Below are 21,145 nucleotides of genomic sequence, written 5' to 3'. Positions count from 1 at the left end.
CAAAAAAACCCAGTTTGCTATTTGCCTTCCCAACCACTTGTGAGGTTGTGCATGTCTCCTTAAAACTTCCCCTTCATCCTGTTTGCAAATTATTCAGAGTGGTGGAAAGATATACACAGAAACCTACAGCACATTACAGGCCCTTCTGCCCACAAAGCTATGCCAAACATGTCCCTACCTTAGAAATTACTAGGCTTACTCATAGCCCTCTATTTTTCTAAGTTCCATGTACCTATCCAAAAGTCTCTTAAAAGACCCTATCGTATCCGCCTCCACCACCGTTTCTGGCAGTCCATTAGATGCACTCACCGTTCTCTGAGTAAAAGTTTACCCCTGACATCTCCCCTGTACCTACGCCCCAGCACCTGAAACCTGTTGTGGCAACCATTTCAGCCCTGGGAAAAAGCCTCTATCCACACGATCAATGCCTCTTAGCAGATTCTGAATGGTTCTGGAGAGAGTGGGCTGCTGTGTGGGAAATTACTGTACTGGCAGTCAGCCGTAACTCACTGAGCTTCTTGTGTACTTTCTCTGCAGCTATTTCTGCACAGCGTGTTTGGTTACCGAGGAATTGTCCTGTTCCCTTGGCATGCCAGGCTCTATGATCGGGATGTGGCTTCATCCAGCATCGACAGGTACAAATAAACGCCTTCAGACTTCTCACTGCTTCTGCTAATTTCCTGTGGCGTTCCGGAATTGGCAGCAAATGTGTAGGGCACGCTGAGGATTGTCTCACTGGTGGGCAAGGGCAGCACATAGAGCACCTCCCTGAGGAAGAGTGACAACCGGGGGAGAATATGTAAGGAGTTGGGAGCAATGGGGGGGGGGGGGGGTGCTGGTGAAGGAAGCTCTGAATGGAATGTGTGGTGGGAGTAGAAGGTGAAAACTTGGATCTAGGGTTGTGGGGAGGGAGAGGCAGGTAGTCACGGGGAATGCCTCGGAGTTTTGGACCTACGTTCTGTATGTATACACTTTGATTGGCAGGATCAGATGGGACTTGTGGCACCCTTGGAAATGGGAATGAAATGCAGCACAGCAGTTTAAAAACTAATGCCTAGCAGTTCAGTGACCCAAGTTTGAGCCTAACCTCAGGTGCTGCCTGTGTTCCCCTGTGATCGTCCAAGTTTACTGCTGGTGTTTCAGTTTTGTCCAATTTAATTTTCCTATCAATCTTCCCAATTCTACTGATGTTACAGCAAAGCAGCAGCTACACCATCGAGGATGTGCTGTCTTCTTGCTGCTGCCTTCAGGAAGGAGTTACAGGAGTCTCAGGATTCACATCACCAGGTTCAGGAACATTTATAACCTCTCAACCATCAGGCTCTTGCACCAAAGAGGATAACTTCATTCAACTTCACTTGCCCCACAACCTATGAACTCACTTCGTCTCTTCATCTCATGGTTCTCAATATTTATTGCTTAATTATTGTATTATTATTTCTTTCTATTTGTATTTGCACAGTCTGTTGTCTTCTGCACTCTGGTTGAACGCCCAAGTTGGTGTGATCTTTCATTGATTCTGTTATGGTTATTATTCCATGGATTTATTGAATATGTCCCCAAGACAGTGAATTTCAGGATTGTATATGGTGACATATATGTACTTTGATAGTAAATTTACTTTCGATTTTGTACTTTGCTAAAGACTATTTATGGCAATTAACGTACCAACCCGAGGAAAGGAAAGCAAGAGAAGCCCATACAGTCACGAGGAGTCACTCTATCACAGAGTGATATAGCACAGAAACTGGCCCTTTGGCCAATCTGGTCCACGTACACCAAGAAGGGGCAAAGGTGTGACAGATGGACTAGAGTATAGGAGAGGGCATGGTCAGGCACTTTGGTAGAAGGAATAAAGGTGTAGACTATCTTCTAAGCATGGAAAAAATTCAAAATCTGAGGTTCAAAGGGACTTGGGAGTCCCCATACAGAATCTCCTAAAGACTGACTTGTAAGTTGAGTCGGTGGTAAGGAAGGCAAATGCAAAGTTAGCATTCATTTAAAGAGGACTAGAATATAGAAGTAAGGATGTAATGCTGAGGCTTTGTAAGGCATCGGTCAGACTGCACTTGGACTATTGTGAGCAATTTTGGGTACCTACCTAAGAAAAGGTGTGCTAGCATTGAGTGGGTACAAATGGAGGGTCACAAGAATGATTCTGGCAAAGAAAGGGTTAACCTATGGGAAGTGTTTATAGAGTCCTAGAAAAGTTCGGCACAGAAACAGAGCCTTTGGCTTTGTTTGATGGGCTGGGAGTTTAGAAGAATGGAGGGTGGGCAGGCTCTTGTATTGTAGGGCCTAGACAGAGTGGATACGGACAGGATGTTTCCTATAGTGGGGCAGTCTACAACTAAAAGCCACAGACTCAGAATAGAAGGATGTTTCCATTTAGAACAGAGATGAGGAGGAATTTATTTAGCCAGAGGATAGTGAATCTGTGGAATTCATTGCCACAGACAGCTGTGATGGCCAAGTCATTGAGTATATTTAAAACTGAGTTTAATAGGTTCTGGATTAGTCAGGGAGTCAAAGGTTACGTGGAGAAGGCAGGAGAATAAGGTTGAGATGGATAATAAATCAGCCATGCTGGAATGATGGAATGGCCTCATTCTGCTCCTTTGTCTTATGGTGTACTGCCTCATCCCGGTTAATCCCATTTACCAGTGTTAGGCCTGTAACTGTCTAAACCTTTCCAATCCATAAACATGTCCAACTGGCTTGTAAAAGTTGTATTGTACCTGCTTCAATGACTTCACTGGCAGCTCATTCCGCATAGATACCACCGTTTGGGTAAAATACAAAGTTGTCCCTCATATTCTTCTTAAATCTTTCTCCTCTCATCTTAAATGTATGTCCTCTAGTCCTTGTTTCCTTAAACCTGGGAAAGAGACTAAGTGCATATACTCTATCTATTCTCCTCATGATCTTGTACACCTCCACAAGATCATCTCTCTGTCTCCTGCACTCCTAGTCTGTCCAACCTCTGCCTTCAACTCAAATCCTGGCAGCATCCTTGTCAATCTTTTCTGCACTCTTTCCAGTTCAGTAAAGTATTTTCTATAGCAGGGCGACTAAAACTGAACACTGTATTGCAAGTGTGCCTCAGCAGTAACCTGTTCAACTGCACCATAACCTTGCAACCTTTATACTCCTTGATCTAACTGATGAAGACCAGCATGCCAAGAGCCACCTTCACCACCCTGTCCATCTGTGACTGCACTCGTTCCCCAATTTCTCTGTTCTATAACTATTCCCAGGGCCCTGTTGTTCCTACCCTTGTTTGTCTTCCTAAAATTCAACAACTTGCACTCATCTGAATTAAATTCCATTTGCCATTCTTCAGTCCGCTTACTCAGCTGATCGAGATTTACCTCCATTTTTTAATGAACTTCCGTACACTACTGTTCATTCATTATGTGCCAGGTCTCTGGCTGTGTGCCCAGAGACCCAAGTTCTCTGGGCATAGAGCTCGGAAAAAGCGACGCAACGGATTTTTAATGCCATAAATCAGCAAGTTGTTTGTTATGTCTCCCCTCTCGCTGTATAGTAGAGACATCTCTTTTTCTTATTAGGGAGAGGGACAGCTTGTGGTATGTCAAATTACTGGGTAAACGAGTAGTCTTTGGGGTACTGCAAATCTCTGTCTTTATTGATGCTTTGCTGCATGCTTGAGTGCTTAGTGGGGGGTGTTGATGCTTTTTTTTGCTGGTGGGGGTAGGGGAATCATTGCTTTGCTGCTGTGTACGTGTGGGAGGTGGGAGCTAGGGGGGGCTTTGGGGTTCTAACATTTAACTGTCATTCATTCTTTGTGCCACTCCTCTTTTCATGGAAGGTTACGAAGAAAAAGAATTTCAGGATGTATATTGTATACATTTCTCTGACATTAAATGTATCTTGAAAATTTTGATGTTGTATGACATGGGTAATCATGGTCTTTCCATGATCATGATTGTTCCTGGCAAAGTTTTCTATCAAGGTGGTTTGCCTTTGTCTTCTGGGTAGTGCCTTTACAAGACAGGCAATCCCAGCCAATATCAATACCCTTCAGTGATTGTCTGCCTGGCATCAGTGGTTACATAACCAGGACGTGATATGCGTCAGCTGCTCATTCAACCATCTCCTCCCTGCACCCGTGGCTTCACATGACCCTGATCCGGGGGAGGGGGGGCACTAAACAGGTGCTACTCCTTGCCCAAGGGTGACCGGTAGGCTCACGTAGGGAAGGAGAGTCTTACGCCTCCTTTGGTAGTGACATTCCTCCACCCCACCGGCCAACAGTCGGCTATACCATCTACTTTAATGTCATCTGCAAACACACTAACCATGCCTTGCACATTCCTGTGGAATTCATTGCTACAGATGACAAACAGTAATGGGCCCAGCATAGGTACATAGGGAATATCGGTAGTCATAAACCTCCAGACCGAAAACAGCCTCCCGTCATCTCCGTCTGTATCCTACCATTGATCCAATTGTGTATTGCTGGATTCAATCTGATCTAACCTTCTAAAGCAGACTACCATGTGGAATCTTATCAAAGGCCTTACTGTAGTCCATATAAACCGCATTCATTACCTGTCCTCATCAACCGACTTGGTTACACAATCAAAAAACTCAAATCAAGTTCATAAGGCATGATCTCCCACTTAGAAAGCCATGCTGACTACCCTAAATCGACCCTTGTCTTTCCAGATGTGTGTACATCTTATCCTTCAGAATTCTCTCCAGTAACTTAGCTACCACAGATGTTAGATATATTGGCCTATAGTTCCCAGGTTTTTGTTTGCCACACTTCATAACTCAAAGAGCATCTGTTACCCTGCAGTCTTCTGGCACCTTATCTATTGCTAATGACGATGCAAGTATAGCCACCAGGGCTCCTGCAGTTTCTTCTCTAGCTTCACATTGTATTCTTGGATATAACTGTTGAGGCCCTTTAGATTAATCTACCTTCATAACCTTTTAAGGCATTCAGCATCTCCACTACTTTAATGTGAACTATCCCAAGACCTCCACAGTTACTTTTACTAGTTCTAAAGTCTCTATGTCTTTCTCCATTGTAAAAATGAAGGAGAAATATTCAATATGGACCTTGCCCATACCCTACAGCTCCACACAAAAATGTCCTTTTTAGTCATTGAGGTTGCTGTTTTCTCGCTTACTCTATTTCCCGTAGTATGCTTAAAATATCTCATTGGATTTTTCTTTTCAATTTTATAATTGAAATTGAACATAGAATGTGAAAGCTACACACAGAAGCATCAGAAGTCAGGATTGATTGTATTATAGTTATTGGATTTATTGAGTATGCCTGTAAGGGTTGTATATGGTGACATGTATGTACTTTGATAGTAAATTAACTTTGAACCCGAGTCACTGGAGCTGCATAACAGCAGCTGCAACGCTATGCTGCATTACTGGGGTCCTGGTGTTTGCATTCCTTCAGTGAACAGAACTATTGTTTCAGCAACTCCAGGAGATAGTTTTGCTTCTGATTTTTTTCCTCGTGAATACAGCATGTTTTTGCAGTTTCCCAGCCTCAGCTCAGGGATGTACAGATGATTTCTGCAGATGGCATTGTGGTACTTGGGAGTTGAGTACAGTTGACCCCTGAGTTATTGAGTTTGCGGGCTTTTGTTCAGAGAAAATGGTCTATCATTATTTTCCATGATGTGAAGCTAAGTCATCTTTACCTGCATCAAAAAATGCAAGTTGGAAAAAATGATAGTCCATTTACTTTATTTTACTTAATTTCCATGAGAGTGGATTCCAAACATCAAATCTTTGGGTATTGATTAAAGAATTCAGTAAATCAGAATTCAAATTACCCAACTGGCCATAACATGGCGGCTGCCTGTACTCAATTGAAATAGAGTGGTGGAACTACTTAGTCAGTCAGGCGGTGTCTGTACGGAAAGCAACCATTTACAATTATGATCAAGAACATCTATTTTTATTTCAGATTTCCAGCATCCACAGTTTTTAAGATTTATATTTCTTGCCAGGTTGTGGATATGAATTTTATACATTTTCTTTCTCTTACTTGCAGTAAAACGGACAGTTCAGAGACCCAAGGTTCCAAAGAGGTCAAAGGCAAAACACATACCTACTACCAGGTGTTGATTGACACCAGGGACTGTCCTCATATAGTAAGTGTGAGCATTGCTGGGGTAACGGTGGGCCTCACCTGTCAGCAGAAATGTGCAGTAGTTGCAAAGCTATTACTGGAATATGATGTGTTGATGAGCAAAAGGGCATGTGAAACCCCCTTTCTTCCCAGGCATCTCAGGAAATGGCTCGTTAGCCCTCTCTGGCAGTCTCCTAACTCAGTGCTGAGAAACTCAGCTTTTTCTGGCCTCATATGTCTAGGGCAGGGGTCAGCAACCTTTACCACTGAAAGAGCCACTTGGACCCGTTTCCCACAGAAAAGAAAACACTGGGAGCCGCAAAACCCGTTTGACATTTAAAATGAAATAACACTGCATACAACGTTTTGTTTTGCCTTTATGCTATGTATAAACAAACTATAATGTGTTGCATTTATGAAATTGATGAACTCCTGCAGAGAAAACGAAATTACATTTCTGCATGCAACAAAAACATTTTGAACTCCGAAAAAAAGACGTTGGGTTGAAGGTTACTTTTAAGTAAAATACTCAACGTCTATTTGAGTCCTTCTTGTATTTATGAAAAACGCCAAACTTAAATTTGCCGCCAGCAGCAAACCAAAAATAACGTCAGCCAGCTGTCAACCTGAAAAATAAAAGGACTATTTCACTGAACAATGAAAACATATGAATATACGTAAAATAATAGGCAATTAAAATATTTATCATACTTGTTCAGGTTGACTCACACCTGACAATGCAGTCGTATTCAGTAGGGATGGATCGATGCTTAGGGGAGTGACCGGGAAGGATAGTGTGTTTTTTTTCCTCTCTGAACTCACAGAAGCGTTTCCCAAACGATGTTTGCATTGCGATGATTGCAGAATGTAAATACTCCGAATTTATCATGTCGTGACCTTGTTTGAACTCTCTCAAATTGGGGAAGTGAGACAATGTGCCTTTCTGTAAATCTCTGGCAAGCAACGTCAACTTGCGCTCGAATGCCAAAACATCCTCCAACATGTGCAGGGCTGTACGTCCTTACCCCGTTGAAGAGCTGTGTTCAGCGTGTTCAGGTGCGCTGTCATGTCTACCATGAAGTGTAGCTTTTCCAGCCACTCTGGCTGTTCCAGCTCAGGAAAGTTGAGCCCTTTGCTGCCCAGGAAAGTTTTCACTTCTTCCAGACACGCGACAAAGCGTTTCAGCACCTCCCCTCTGGACAGCCCAGTGATAAAAACACGTTGTAGCGGTGTGCTACACGCAGTCAGTAAACTGCAGTCAAAGATAGCTTTACTCGAACTAAACAGCCTTGCTTTTAAGCCTCCCTCAACCCGCCCCCCATGGGCGCGGATGCTGCAAAAGACGTACTCACAAACCCCCGTAGGCTATCTCCCTTAGCCTGAACGCTGGCTAATTGTGAGCCGGTTCGGATGTGTCAGGAAATGGGTCGCCACAACCAATTATTTCCCAAAGCAACAGGGAGCCGCAGCACAGACGTAAAAGAGCCACATGAGGCTCCGGAGCCGCGGGTTGCCGACCCCCGGTCTAGGGTATACATACTCTAGTCCCACCAAATCTGTGAAATTGGCATGTCTCGCCCACCCAAGCCCTGGTTTCTGTGAATGCTGTCTGATTTGCTGCCCTGTTACAGCTCTTTGCAGGAAATAACAGATCGTACATTGCATACAATTAAAAGAATCTATTGTAACCCTTACCCAACAGGCTGGTATATGTCTAGGGGAAAAAAGGAGATCCAGCCACTCTCCAACCCACCTCCCGTACACGCAGGTGCTGTGAGAATCGAGTTAATGCCTCGTGCCCGCCAACAGTATCAAACCCACAACAAATACCGTTATGAAATACACTTTAAAGAGTTTACTAAAATTAAAAAAATAGTAGGCAATACAATATATACAAGGAAAAAAACAAAAGGCGCCAACTTATCAAAGTTCAGTCTGTTTAGTGCACTCGTTGGAGCTCAATCGACGAACCAATCGACCCATCCGGCCGTCGCACCTGGGACCACCCCGGTGGTCTTACGAGCAGTCCAGCACACGTCCACCTTCCTCAGCGTCTCCCTCGGCCTCTCCCTTCCACCAAAAAAAACCCGCGAAAAAAACCCCTCCCCCAAATTCCCAGCATCACAAGACACAATAACATTCCCCATTGATTAACAAATGAATACAATTACCATATCAGCCATTCTAAAGTGAAACAATGGTGAGAGAAACACTTATCCGACAAAGAAGCATTCCTACTTGTAACAAACCAAAGAGGCCATTCTGAGTAACATACACAGGACATTGTACACTATTTATGAATATTAACTGAAGAATTAGTAGAGGGAAAAAAAGAAAAAGGATCCATTATAATTAAGTAGTCAAATGCGCACAGGTTGGAGATCAAATCTTCCTGAAGTCATATTCACTGATCCCCAGAAGACTTCCCCACCTTGGCTACATTGATTCATGGCACCCACTGGTTCTCACCAGGTCTTCTCTCTTTGTCTCCCGCCAAACAAAGACCAAGACCAACCTTCATGCTCCTCACAAGACCTCTCCACTCAGTGTTCTCTGGAACCTTCTCCCATTTCCACTATCCTACTTGAATGACACACATTCCTAAGCACCCTGTATCTTCAATGGTAACCAAGTTCAACCAAGATAAGTGTGAAATGGTTCATTTTGGTAGGTCAAATTTGAAGTCAGAATATAATAAGGAAAGATGTTATCCCACAAGAGTAAGAAATAAGACCATTAAGACGTAGGAGCAGAATTAGGCCATTCAGTCCATCAAGCCTGCTCCACCATTACATCATGGCTGATTCCCCAATCCCACTCAACCCCATACACCTGCCTTCTTGTCATATCCTTTGATGCCCTGACCAATCAGAAATGATCAACTTCTGCCTTAAATATACCCACAGACTTGGCCTCCACCACAATCTGTGGCAGAGCATTACTGAACTAACAATGCTGAGACGACAACTTCAATTCAGCCACGTATACTGAAAGGGAGACCCTCCCTTCTGATTCCATAGAAACATAGCAAATAGGTGCAGGAGTAGGCCATTCGGGCCTTCGAGCCTGCACCGCCATTCAGTATTTTCATGGCTGATCATCCAACTCAGAACCCTGTACCTGCTTTCTCTCCATACTCCTTGATCCCTTTAGCCACAAGGGCCATATCTAACTCCCTCTTAAATATAGCCAATGAACCGGCCTCAACTGTTTCCTGTGGCAGAGAATTCCACAGATTCACCACTCTCTGTGTGAAGAAGTTTTTCCTCATCTCAGTCCTAAAAGGTTTCCCTTTTATCCTTAAACTGTGACCCCTCGTTCTGGACTTCCCCAACATTGGAAATAATCTTCCTGCATCTAGCCTGTCCAATCCCTTTAGAATTTTATACGTTTCGATAAGATCCCCCCTCAATCTTCTAAATTCCAGTGAGTATAAGCCTAGTCAATCCAGTCTTTCTTCATATGAAAGTCCTGCCGTCCCAGGAATCAATCTGGTGAACCTTCTTTGTACTCCCTCTATGGCAAGAATGTCTTTCCTCAGATTAGGGGACCAAAACTGCACACAGTACTGTAGGTGCGGTCTCACCAAGGCCTTGTACAACTGCAGTAGAACCTCCCTGCTCCTGTACTCAAATCCTTTTGCTATGAATGCCAACATACCATTTGCCTTTTGTACCTGCATGCCCACCTTCAATGACTGGTGTACAATGACACCCAGGTCTCGTTGCACCTCCCCTTTTCCTAATCGGTCACCATTCAGATAATAATCTGTTTTCCTGCTCTTGCAACCAAAGTGGATAACCTCCACATGCAATTTATCCACATTAAATTGCATCTGCCATGAATTTGCCCACTCACCTAACCTATCCAAGTCACCCTGCATCTTCTTAGCATCCTCCTCACAGCTAACACCGCCGCCCAGCTTTGTGTCATCTGCAAACTTGGAGATGCTACATTTAATTCCCTCGTCTAAATCATTAATATATATTATAAACAACTGGGGTCCCAGCACTGAGCCTTGCAGTACCCCACTAGTCACTGCCTGCCATTCTGAAAAGGTCCCATTTACTCCCACTCTTTGCTTCCTGTCTGCCAACCAATTCTCTATCCACATCAATACTATACCCCCCAATACCGAGTGCTTTAAGTTTGCATACTAATCTCCTGTGTGGGACCTTGTGAAAAGCCTTTTGAAAATCTAAATATACCACATCCACTGGCTCTCCCCTATCCACTCTACTAGTTACATCTTCAAAAAATTCTATAAGATTCGTCAGACATGATTTTCCTTTCACAAATCCATGCTGACTTTGTTCAATGATTTCCCCTCTTTCCAAATGTGCTGTTATCACATCTTTGATAACCGACTCTAGCATTTTCCCCATCACCGATGTCAGACTAACCGCTCTATAATTCCCCAGTATTTCTCTCCCTCCTTTTTTAAAAAGTGGGGTTACATTAGCCACCCTCCAATCCTCAGGAACTAATCCAGAATCTAAGGAGTTTTGAAAAATGATCACTAATGCTTCCACTATTTCTTGGGCTACTTCCTTAAGCACTCTGGGATGCAGACCATCTGGCCCTGGGGATTTATCTGCCTTTAATCCCTTCAAATTACCTAACACCACTTCCCTACTAACATGTATTTCCTTCAGTTCCTCCATCTTACTAGACCCTCGGTCCCCTACTATTTCCGGAAGATAATTTTTTGTCCTCCTTAGTGAAGACAGAACCAAAGTAGTTATTCAATTAGTCTGCCATGTCCTTGTTCCCCATGATCAATTCACCTGTTTCTGACTGTAAGGGACCTACATTTGTCTTGACCAATCTTTTTCTTTTCACATATCTATAAAAGCTTCTACAGTCAGTTTTTATGTTCCCTGCCAGCTTTCTCTCATAATCTTTTTTCTCTTTCCTATTTAAGCCCTTTGTCCTCCTCTGCTGGTCTCTGAATTTCTCCCAATCCTCAGGTGTGCTGCTTTTTTTTGCTAGTTTATATGTTTCTTCTTTGGACTTGATTGTATCCCTAATTTCCCTTGTCAGCCACAGGTGCACTACCTTCCCTGGTTTATTCTTTTGCCAAACCGGGATGAACAATTGTTGTAGTTCATCTATGCGATCTTTAAATGCTTACCATTGCATATCCACTGTCAACCCGTTAAGTATCATTTGCCAGTCTATCTTAGCTAATTCATGTCTCGTACCTTCAAAGTTACCCTACTTTACGTTCAGAACCTTTGTTTCTGAATTAACTATGTCACTCTCCATCTTAATGAAGAATTCCACCATGTTATGGTCACTCTTACCCAAGGCACGACAAGATTGCTAACTAACCCTTCCTCATTGCTCAATACCCAATCTAGAATGGCCTGCTCTCTAGTTGGTTCCTCGACACATTAGTTCAGAAAACCATCTCGCATACATTCCAAGAAATCCTCTTCCTCAGCATCCTTACCAATTTGGTTCACCCAATCTATATGTAGATTGAAGTCACCCATTATAACTACTGTTCCTTTATTGCACACATTTCTAATTTCCTGTTTAATGCCATCCCCAACCTCACTACTGCTGTTAGGTGGCCTGTACACAACTCTCACCAGTGTTTTCTGCTCCTTAGTGTTATGTAGCTCTACCCATGTCGGTTTCACATCCTCCAGGCTAATGTCCTCCCTTTCTATTTCGTTAATCACCTCTCTAATCAGCAATGCTACCCCACCTCTATTTCTTTCCTGTCTATCCATCCTGAATATTGAATATCCCTGGATGTTGAGCTCCCATCCTTGGTTACCCTGGAGCCATGTCTCTGTGATCCCAACTATATCATATTCATTAATAACTATCTGCACATTCAATTTATCCACCATATTACGAATGCTCCTCGCATTGACACACAAAGCCTTCAGGCTTGTTTTTACAACACTTTAGCCCTTATACAATTATGTTGAAAAGTGGCCTTTTTTGCTTTTTGCCCTGGATATGCCTGCCTGCCACTTTTACTTTTCACCTTACTACTTTTTGCTTCTATCCTCATTTTACACCCCTCTGTCTCTCTGCACTTGTTCCCATCCCCCCTGCCACATTAATTTAAATCCTCCTGAACAGCAGTAGCAAACGCATCCCCTAGGACATTGGTTCCAGTCCAGCCCAGGTGCAGACCGTCCTGTTTATACCAGTCCCACCTCCCCCCAGAACTGGTTCCAATGCCCCGGAAATTTGAATCCCTCCCCCTTGCATCATTTTTCAAGCCATGTATTCATCTGAAATATCCTCCTATTTCTACTGTGACTAGCACATGGCACTGGTAGTAATCCAGAGATTATTACCTTTGTGGTCCTATTTTTTAGTTTATCTCCTGTCAGAAACACACTGAGTCTCAGCAATTTGCAGAACGGTAAACTTTATTTTTCGAGTCTGCAGAGTCGGACCCAACCAGCTCCTGCTAGATTGAGTGCCGAATTACACTTTGCACAGTTTTTTATACCCTACATTCTTCTTTAATCTCATTACAAAATTACAAATGTGATTACCCCTTTGGCCCACTTATCAGCCTCAGCGCATTAACACCGTTGTTGTTCAACCGTTAAGCATGTCTTCCCGTTACCCGTATCGCTTCTTTAATCAGCAAGCTATTGTTTCATCCTGATTTTGCAAATTGGTTTATACGTTGCCCTGCAAGTTGCTTTGCACGTTCTTTCTGTGTCAGCACATTCTAAATGGACTCCTTAAGAATCATTTCTCTCAATCCACCCTTTTTCTTTTTAGAATGTGCTATCAGTTGGGCTTTTGCCACGGGTTTACATAGGCTTCTTCCTCTAGCTCTATTTCCCTTTGTAGGAGTACCTGAACAGGATCAGCTGGGGCCCCTGGTTGCATGACTTGTCTTGCCACCCGAGCTACTAGCTCCCGCAAGAAGGGGATCAGACATGGTAGCAGAAGGAGGACCATCAATCCCCCTCCTATAACCCCTAGAGCGGTTCGCCACCAGCCTCCTTTCAACCATCCGTCCAGCCAGTCCCAATACCCCAGCGGCTTCCAGGTCTGTACCGGCACGTGGGCCAGTTTCCTTATTTATCTGATATTTTTTTTGAACCACCTTTCCGTTGTCATCTATCTTTAAGCAGCAGTTGGTTAGATTAAACTTTCCACATACTCCTCCTTTTTGTTGTAGTCATAACATTTCTCGTTTACATGCGAGTGTGATACAAAGGACCCTGGAAAAACCGTCATGCCCACCCTTACCGTCGTCCTGCACTTATCACATCCCCCTTCAGCGCTTCTCAACAATAGCAGTATATACATTACAGTCCCAAAGTTCATTCTGTCCGTCTTTTGAGCTTTAGCACCATCGGGTCTTCTCCCTGGACGCAAGTCCATTCTGCACCTTCTTCGGGCTTTACGGGTCCCTTGATTCTCGCGGCGTGGGTCCACCCTTTTTCTTTTGTCCTTACTGCGGCTTCGGTGGTCAGTAGCACCTGGAATGGGCCTTCCCACAGCGGCTGTAACTTCTCTGGCTTCCAAGTCTTAATCAGGACCCAGTCACCGGGCTGAGTTCGGTGGAGTGCGAAGTCCAGAGGTGGGGTTTGTGCGAGTAACCCCTTCCTGCGCAATTCTGCAAAAGAACGAGACAGTGCCTGTAAATAGTCCCTTACAAAGACATCTCCCCCTTGCAGGGAAGGATAGCCCTCCACCTTGTTCCAATATGGAAGGCCAAACAACATTTCATAAGGGGATACTCCTATATCTTTTCGAGGAGCCGTGCGGATTCTTAGTAGGGCCAGGGGTAGACACTTGGTCCAGGGTAGCTTGGTTTCCATCATTAGTTTTGTCAATTGCGTCTTCAAAGTACTGTTCATCCTCTCAACTCTTCCTGAGCTCTGAGGGTGCCAGGGGGTGTGCAGCTTCCACTGGATTCCCAAGGCGTCACAGATTAGCTGGTGTGTTTTTGAGGCAAAGTGTGTTCCCCTATCTGAATCAATAGACCCCATTATTCCATATCTCGGGACTATATTTTCTAATAGGATCCGTGCCACTGTAGGGGCGTCCGCTTTAGTGGTTGGGAATGCTTCCACCCACCGAGTGAAGTGATCCACAATTACTAACAGGTACTTCCATTTCTGAACTTGTGGTAGTTCCGTAAAGTCTATTTGGATCCGATGGAACGGTCGGACGGCTAGTGTTTGTCCCCGCTTATGGGTGGCACGCATCATTTTCTTGTTTACCTTTTGGCAGGTGTAACAGCCCCACACCTCCTGTTGAGCTAGTGTGAATATCCCTTTACAAACATAGTCCCTTAGGATAGTGTCGCACATAGCTTGCACTCCCCAATGGCTTTGTTGTTGTAGTTGTTACAGTATATGACGAGTTACTTCCTTATTCAGTACTTGCCGTCCGTCGGGGGTCTTCCACTCGCCTTCTGATGTTTGTCGGGCTCCCCTGTTGATTCCCCGTATAAGAACTGTGCCGGGTTACAACTATTGTTCCTTTCAAAGCTTACATCATCCCCGACCATCAGAATGGTTTCGTATTTCAGTATGCGAGAGTCCGTCAACCACCGCTGAGCTTTTTGGGCTAAGAGGGTGCTAACGGAGTGCTGGGTATACACCGTCATTCTTCCCCCAAAGGTTAATTTCCGTGCTTCTTCTACTAGTACGGCTGCTGCCGCTACGGCTTGTATGCACGTCGGCCATCCCCGGGATACCGGGTCTAACATTTTTGATAAAAAGGCCACAGGTTGCCGCTTTCCTCCTTTTTCTTGGGTTAGTACTCCTAACGCAGTTCCTTCATTGTTTGTTGCATACAGCTGAAAGGGCTTTTCCAGTGTTGGCAGTGTTAATACCGGGGCCCGAATTAGTTGCCCTTTTATTTTCCGGAACTTCTGTTCTTCTTCTTCGGTCCAGCTGATTATTCCCCGGTCTTCCTTTGCCAATTTGTCGTACATAAACTTCACCAGGGAGGTATAATTCTCTATCCAAATCCGGCAATAGCCCACTAAGCCCAGAAATTGTCTTATTTCCTTCTTTGTCCTGGGAAGCGGTATTTTAGTTATTCCCGCTATTCTTTCTGGGGTTATTTGGCGGTGCCCTTTACTGACTCTGTGTCCGAGATATGTTATTTCCTTCTCGACAAATTGCAGTTTCTTCTTGGACACCCGCAATCCTTTTTCTCCTAGGTAATTCAGGAGTCTTATAGTATCGTCTCGCACTACCTCCTCTGCTGGTCCCGATAGTAGTAGGTCATCGACATACTGTAATAGTTGGTTCTTTTCGGTACAATGGAATCCAGCCAATACTTGCTCCAGTACCTGTTCGAATAGGTTTGGGGACTCCGTGAACCCTTGGGGCAAGACGGTCCACCGGAGTTGCTTCTTCCGCCCAGTGAATGGATTTTCCCATTCAAATGCGAACATATCTCGGCTACCTTCCTCCAACGGGCAACTCCAAAAGGCATCTTTTAGATCTATCACACTGAACCATTCATGTTCAGGAGGTATTTTGCTCATTAATGTATAGGGGTTAGGCACTACCGGGTATCGTGTTTGGACTACCGCATTTAAGCCTCTCAGATCTTGAACCATTCGATACGTGCCGTCGGGCTTTCGGACCGGTAGGATGGGGGTATTAAAGGGTGACATACATTCTTCCAGGAGTCCATCTGATGCTAATGTCTCAATTACAGGTTGTAATCCCCTCCTCCCTTCCATGGCAATGGGATATTGCCGTCTTCTCTCTTCTGCTTGTTTGTCCCACTGTGGGTCGTTTACTGGAAATTTCCGGTCCCCCGGTAACTCATTCGGCTGTTCCCTTCCCCAAATTGATATTGCAGCTTGTCGTATCATTTGCCTCTCTTGTGCAGAAAATAGCGTTCCCATAATCGCATGCATTTCTTCCCAAGTGTAAACATTAGGTCCTAAGAATTGATCCAACTGTTCTGCCAGTCCCATTGGATCTTCTAATAAAGTTTTCATATCTTTCTTAAATCCTCGTACTTCGGTACTTGTCAGAGGGATGTTTACAAATCCTGTTCCTCCCCGTTCTCCTCCCATTGGAACCTCTCGAAGGGGACACAGCTGTACCTCTTCCTTTTTTAATTCGTCTTTCTTTTTCTTATCTGCTCCTGTCACACTCCTTGTTTCGATCCTTGCTTTTGCTTTTTCCCTAACATCCCTCTCTTCCCTCTCCGGGTCTATTTCTTCTGTTTTTTCACTTTCTTCACGTCCTCCCTCTGCTCCCGCAAGGGGCGCAGAAGGCTGGACATAGGGAGGGGGTAAATGATCGAGTGGGTCCCACTTCCGCTCCCCTTTAATGCCCAATTTAAAACTCTTTGTTGTTACTCCTGGCCAGGGAGCCCAACAAAAAGCATAAGCAATTTCTTCCGGTTTTACATTTGGTTTTGAATTAACGTAAATGTTTAAGGCTTGTCGTACCCAATCCTCCTCAGACCCAAGCCGCGGCCACCAGACCGCAGGTTTTTCTATCGGCTGTTTCGACCAAATTAAACAGTACTGTATCATTTTTTTCTTTTGTTTCCCTTTTAGTCTTCCACATCCCCAATTCTCAAACATTCTACCGAGGGGGCTATCAGGAGGAACCCCCGGGTATGGTCCCGGTCTTCTCCGTTTCCTCTTTCTTTTTAGAGCCACCCCCTCCCATCTTATTCCGCTCTTACTTAATCAGGAGGACCCCCGGGTAGCGATCCCGGTCTTCTCCGTCCTTACTTATTCCCGCACCTTTCTACTATAATAGTAGGCACTTACCCGGTGCGTCCTGGGGACTTCCAGTACCAGGTACTGTCCCCTTCTCCCCGTTTACCGCTCTGCGCTGTCCGGATATCACTCGCTCAAGCCGCGCGGGAGCGACGAGCAAGGAGTCAGGGACCGCCAAACTCGGCGGGGTGCACCGTCTCCGATGTCCTTCCTCGTGTCCACCGCGGCCGGAGTGTGGATCCCGGACGAGCCCCCACGTTGTCAGAAACACACTGAGTCTCAGCAATTTGCAGAACGGTAAACTTTATTTTTCGAGTCTGCAGAGTCGGACCCAACCAGCTCCTGCTAGATTGAGTGCCGAATTACACTTTGCACAGTTTTTTATACCCTACATTCTTCTTTAATCTCATTACAAAATTACAAATGTGATTACCCCTTTGGCCCACTTATCAGCCTCAGCGCATTAACACCGTTATTGTTCAACCGTTAAGCATGTCTTCCCGTTACCCGTATCGCTTCTTTAATCAGCAAGCTATTGTTTCATCCTGATTTTGCAAATTGGTTTATACGTTGCCCTGCAAGTTGCTTTGCACGTTCTTTCTGTGTCAGCACATTCTAAATGGACTCCTTAAGAATCATTTCTCTCATCTCCTAACTCCCTAAATTCACCTTGTAGGACCTCATCCCGTTTTTTACCTATATTGTTGGTACCTATGTGCACCACGACCGCTGGCTGTTCACCCTCCCATTCCAGAATGTCCTGCAGCCGCTCAGAGACTTCCTTGACCCTTGCGCCAGGGAGGCAACATACCATCGGCTGCAGAAACGCCTATCTATTCCCCTATCTCTTCCCCATACAATTGAATCCCCTATCACTATAGCTCTCCCACTCCTTTTCCTTCCCTCCTGTGCCACAGAGCCAGCCATGGTGCAGTGAACTCGGCTGCTGCTGCCTTCCCCTGATGAGACATCTCCCCCAACAGTATCCAAAACAGTATATCTGTTTAGGAGGGAGATGACCTCAGGGGACTCCTGCACTACCTGCCTACTGCTACGCTGTCTAGTGGCCACCCCTTTCCTTTCTGCCTGTGTAGCCTTTACCTGTGGTGTGGCCAACTCACTGAACATGCTATTCACGACTTTCTCAGCATTGCGGATGCTCCAGTATGAATCCAGTCGCAGCTCCAGATGCTCAATGCAGTCTGCCAGAAGCTGCAGCTGGACACACTTCCTGCACACATAGTCGTCAGGGACACAGGAAGTATCCCTGATTTCCCACATGCTGCAGGATGAACAAACCACGGGGCCGATCTCAGCTGCCATGACCTACCCAATACGTGCCTCAACTTTTGAAACTTTCTCCTTTGAAAGGAACTTACCCGGCCTTACCTCACTTGGAGTGACGCTCGTCCTCAGTCTCTGCTTGCCGAAGCCTCTCAAGACAAAGCCTTCCTACTCTGTCTCCCTCTACTTTGTCGCCCACTCCGTCTAACTGTTCTCTTTAAATACTCCCGCTGCCTCACGGTCTGACTTACACGCGCTTGCGCAGTTGTGCCCCCATTAAACTGCCGAAGAAAATGACCTACTTCCACAAACTGTTCTCTTTAAATACTCCCGCTGCCTCACGGTCTGACTTACACGCGCTTGCGCAGTTGTGCCCCCATTAAACTGCCGAAGAAAATGACCTAGGTTTCCACTATGAAACCTAAAGGATTCTGCAATCAACAATGGTTTTGGTTCTAAATGCCCCTGCGTTAAATTCACGATATCGGCAAAGCTCCTTTCAGCTGGTTTGGTTGGAAGAGTTAAGTTTCTAAGCAAACTGTATTGCTTTAAACCCAATCTACTCAGCAAAATTAGCACTTCTCGTTGGCTATTTCATTTGCTTCAAAATATTTCTCAATTAGCTCAGTATACATGAGCCAGTTGTCCGTTGAGCAATCAAACATATCAGTGTTTCCAATGTTGCCAGCTGTTCCTGCTCTTTTTTTTAAATTATTATCACCCAGTATTCACTGTTTATGAACCATGAATTCTTCCATTTTCTGCCTTTTTTAAACTTTGTAGTCTTCCCTTTTGCAAAGAAAACATGCTGGTCTTAAGAAAATAAAATTGTGTTGTGCTTTTTTTTAGCTTGATCATTGCTTGCTGTGTATTTTTTTAACTAATGTCTTGCTGCGCTTCAATGAGCAGGTAGTCATCTCAAGTTTGTTTTTAAAATACCTCATCATCATGTTATGTTTTATAACTCAAAAACATAAAAACTAATTGAAAAGAAAACAAGAGAGCCACAAATGTTAGTCTATCTTCGTTTTTACTTTGATTATTTGATGTCTGCAATTCACATATTTCATACATATAACCATAATGAATTATTTAAACACCAAAGAATGCTTAAACAATATATTTACAATATTACACAAATATTACTGGTATATTAAATACACAATACCCTTTAATTTAATACAAGCTTTCTCTTCATGACTGAGCCAGTCTTCCTGCTGAGAATCTGTGCCATAAATGCTGCAAGAGGTGAATTAATGATCTAAAGGTTGACCATTGCTAGTTTACTGTTGTGTCCCAACATGTAACTGCTGTGTTTCTATTTCAGTCTCAGAGGTCACAGACTGAAGCCGTGACTTTTCTTGCTAACCATGATGACAGCAGAGCCCTTTATGCTATTCCAGGTGAGTGGTTTAAACCTGTGTCTGTTCTTAAGGCAGGAGTCCATGCTTTTGTTTGCTGAAATCAATCAGGTTGCTGTGGTTGGTTAAAATGCCCAGGATATTGAGAGGAAAACCACAAGGATAGACTGTGTGAGTACACGGACATTGTGATGACCACATCATGTCAGTTGTGAGTGAAAGCTCTGATAATGGACATTGTCCAGGATGTTACTTGCCACAGGATTACCTTGGGCAGTGTCTAAAGCCCAGTATCTCCAAATGAGTCATCCATGCCAGTCGTTCCATTGTAAGGTCAAAAGTGAGGAGGGTGGTCATTGTTTACAGTTCCATTCACTAGTCCTCAGAGCAAAAGGAATGCGCATGTCTACTGCAGCTAGACCTGGATAGAGCACAGACAGAGCTGAAGGAATTCACATTCTATGTGCAGCCAGATCTGGATAGAGCAAAGACAAGCTTGAAGGAATGCACATGTCTGCTGCAACTAGATCTGGATAGAGCACAGACAAGTTGTTGCAACAAATAATAATTGTGCCAAACGCTAGCGACCATCTCCTGACATTCAGCAGTATTGCAGTTACCCAGTTCTCCTTCAGCAAGTTCTGCATGTTGGATATCCTGTGGTGCATTAGTCCCTTATAACTCATCGAGCCTCCGTCTATCTTCAGAAAGCAAATGAACAGTTGTGGAATAGTAGGAAAGTTACACCTAAAAAGGGGGCTATTTTGACATTGTTCAAAAGGAATATACCCAACCTAATACTCCCTCCCAATGTGTGTATATGGGGATTGCGTGCATATTCAATTATAAGTATGATGAGGGTTTCTGAATTCCAGATTCCCTTTCTTTGTCTCTCTTTCCACTGATTAATTTATATCTGTGGTTCCCCCTATTTTTTTGATTCTTCTGCTATTGGAAACAGGTTTTCCTCCCTCTCCATTTCAGGTGAATCTTCCTTCAGTTACTTTCTGCTCCAAAGGAAATTACCCCAGCAATCCAGTTTCCCCGCCCAGTTGCAGTATTCCAGTGCTGACAACATCCTTCGGGACCTACTCTGTACCCTATAGAACCAAAGTATATTATCCTTTCAATATGGCAACCACAACTTGAGTTGTGGCACAACAATCTTCCTGTTCCTATCTCCTGTGTCTCACTTCATGTGCCATTTTACCCACATTTCTCCCTTTATGGAGGTGAACATGCATTCTAAGTGCACTGTTTCTACACATCCCCCAGTAGTTTCATTTATTGTATGTTCCCTTGTTTTGAAGCACCTCTCTAATGTATAATGTTCACTTCTTCAGGCTGAACTGTACAACTGAGCTGACTGTTGATCTTCCCTCCTCACTCACTGCCAACTACTCGGCCAATGTTTAGATCATTTGTTTGCCTGTTTCTATTTTATATAACTGTATGAATCCGTCACTATTTCCTGTAAATCATACAGTATCTTGGGTTAGTGTTTTATCACTATTCTTTGTGCTTTATTATTAAATTTCCTGAATTACCCTGTGGTGTGTTATAATGAAATTTTATGTATAGTAATTTGTTACAGGGGGTGGGTGGGCTGTAAATTGAATTGGTGGGTGTAAAGTTTCTAGTTTATGTGCACAGTTATGTGGCAAGTGGTTG

General features: G+C 44.2%; 1 protein-coding gene across 2 annotated transcripts in view; it reads left to right on the top strand.

Moving 5' to 3' along the window:
- Nucleotides 1-21,145, top strand: part of poldip2 (polymerase (DNA-directed), delta interacting protein 2) — a 65,043-nt gene that overhangs the window by 7,456 nt on the left and 36,442 nt on the right. For both annotated transcript variants that reach the window (XM_059973748.1, XM_059973747.1), the window contains exons 3-5: nucleotides 538-635; nucleotides 6,050-6,149; nucleotides 19,441-19,516. In XM_059973748.1, the coding sequence (XP_059829731.1) occupies nucleotides 538-635; nucleotides 6,050-6,149; nucleotides 19,441-19,516 (274 nt within the window). The remainder of the gene's footprint in view (nucleotides 1-537; nucleotides 636-6,049; nucleotides 6,150-19,440; nucleotides 19,517-21,145) is intronic.

The sequence above is a fragment of the Hypanus sabinus genome, chromosome 6 (assembly GCF_030144855.1).
Source record: "Hypanus sabinus isolate sHypSab1 chromosome 6, sHypSab1.hap1, whole genome shotgun sequence".
NCBI lineage: Eukaryota > Metazoa > Chordata > Chondrichthyes > Myliobatiformes > Dasyatidae > Hypanus > Hypanus sabinus.
Note: the sequence above shows the minus strand (reverse complement) of the source record. Positions and strands in the feature narration are given on the sequence as shown.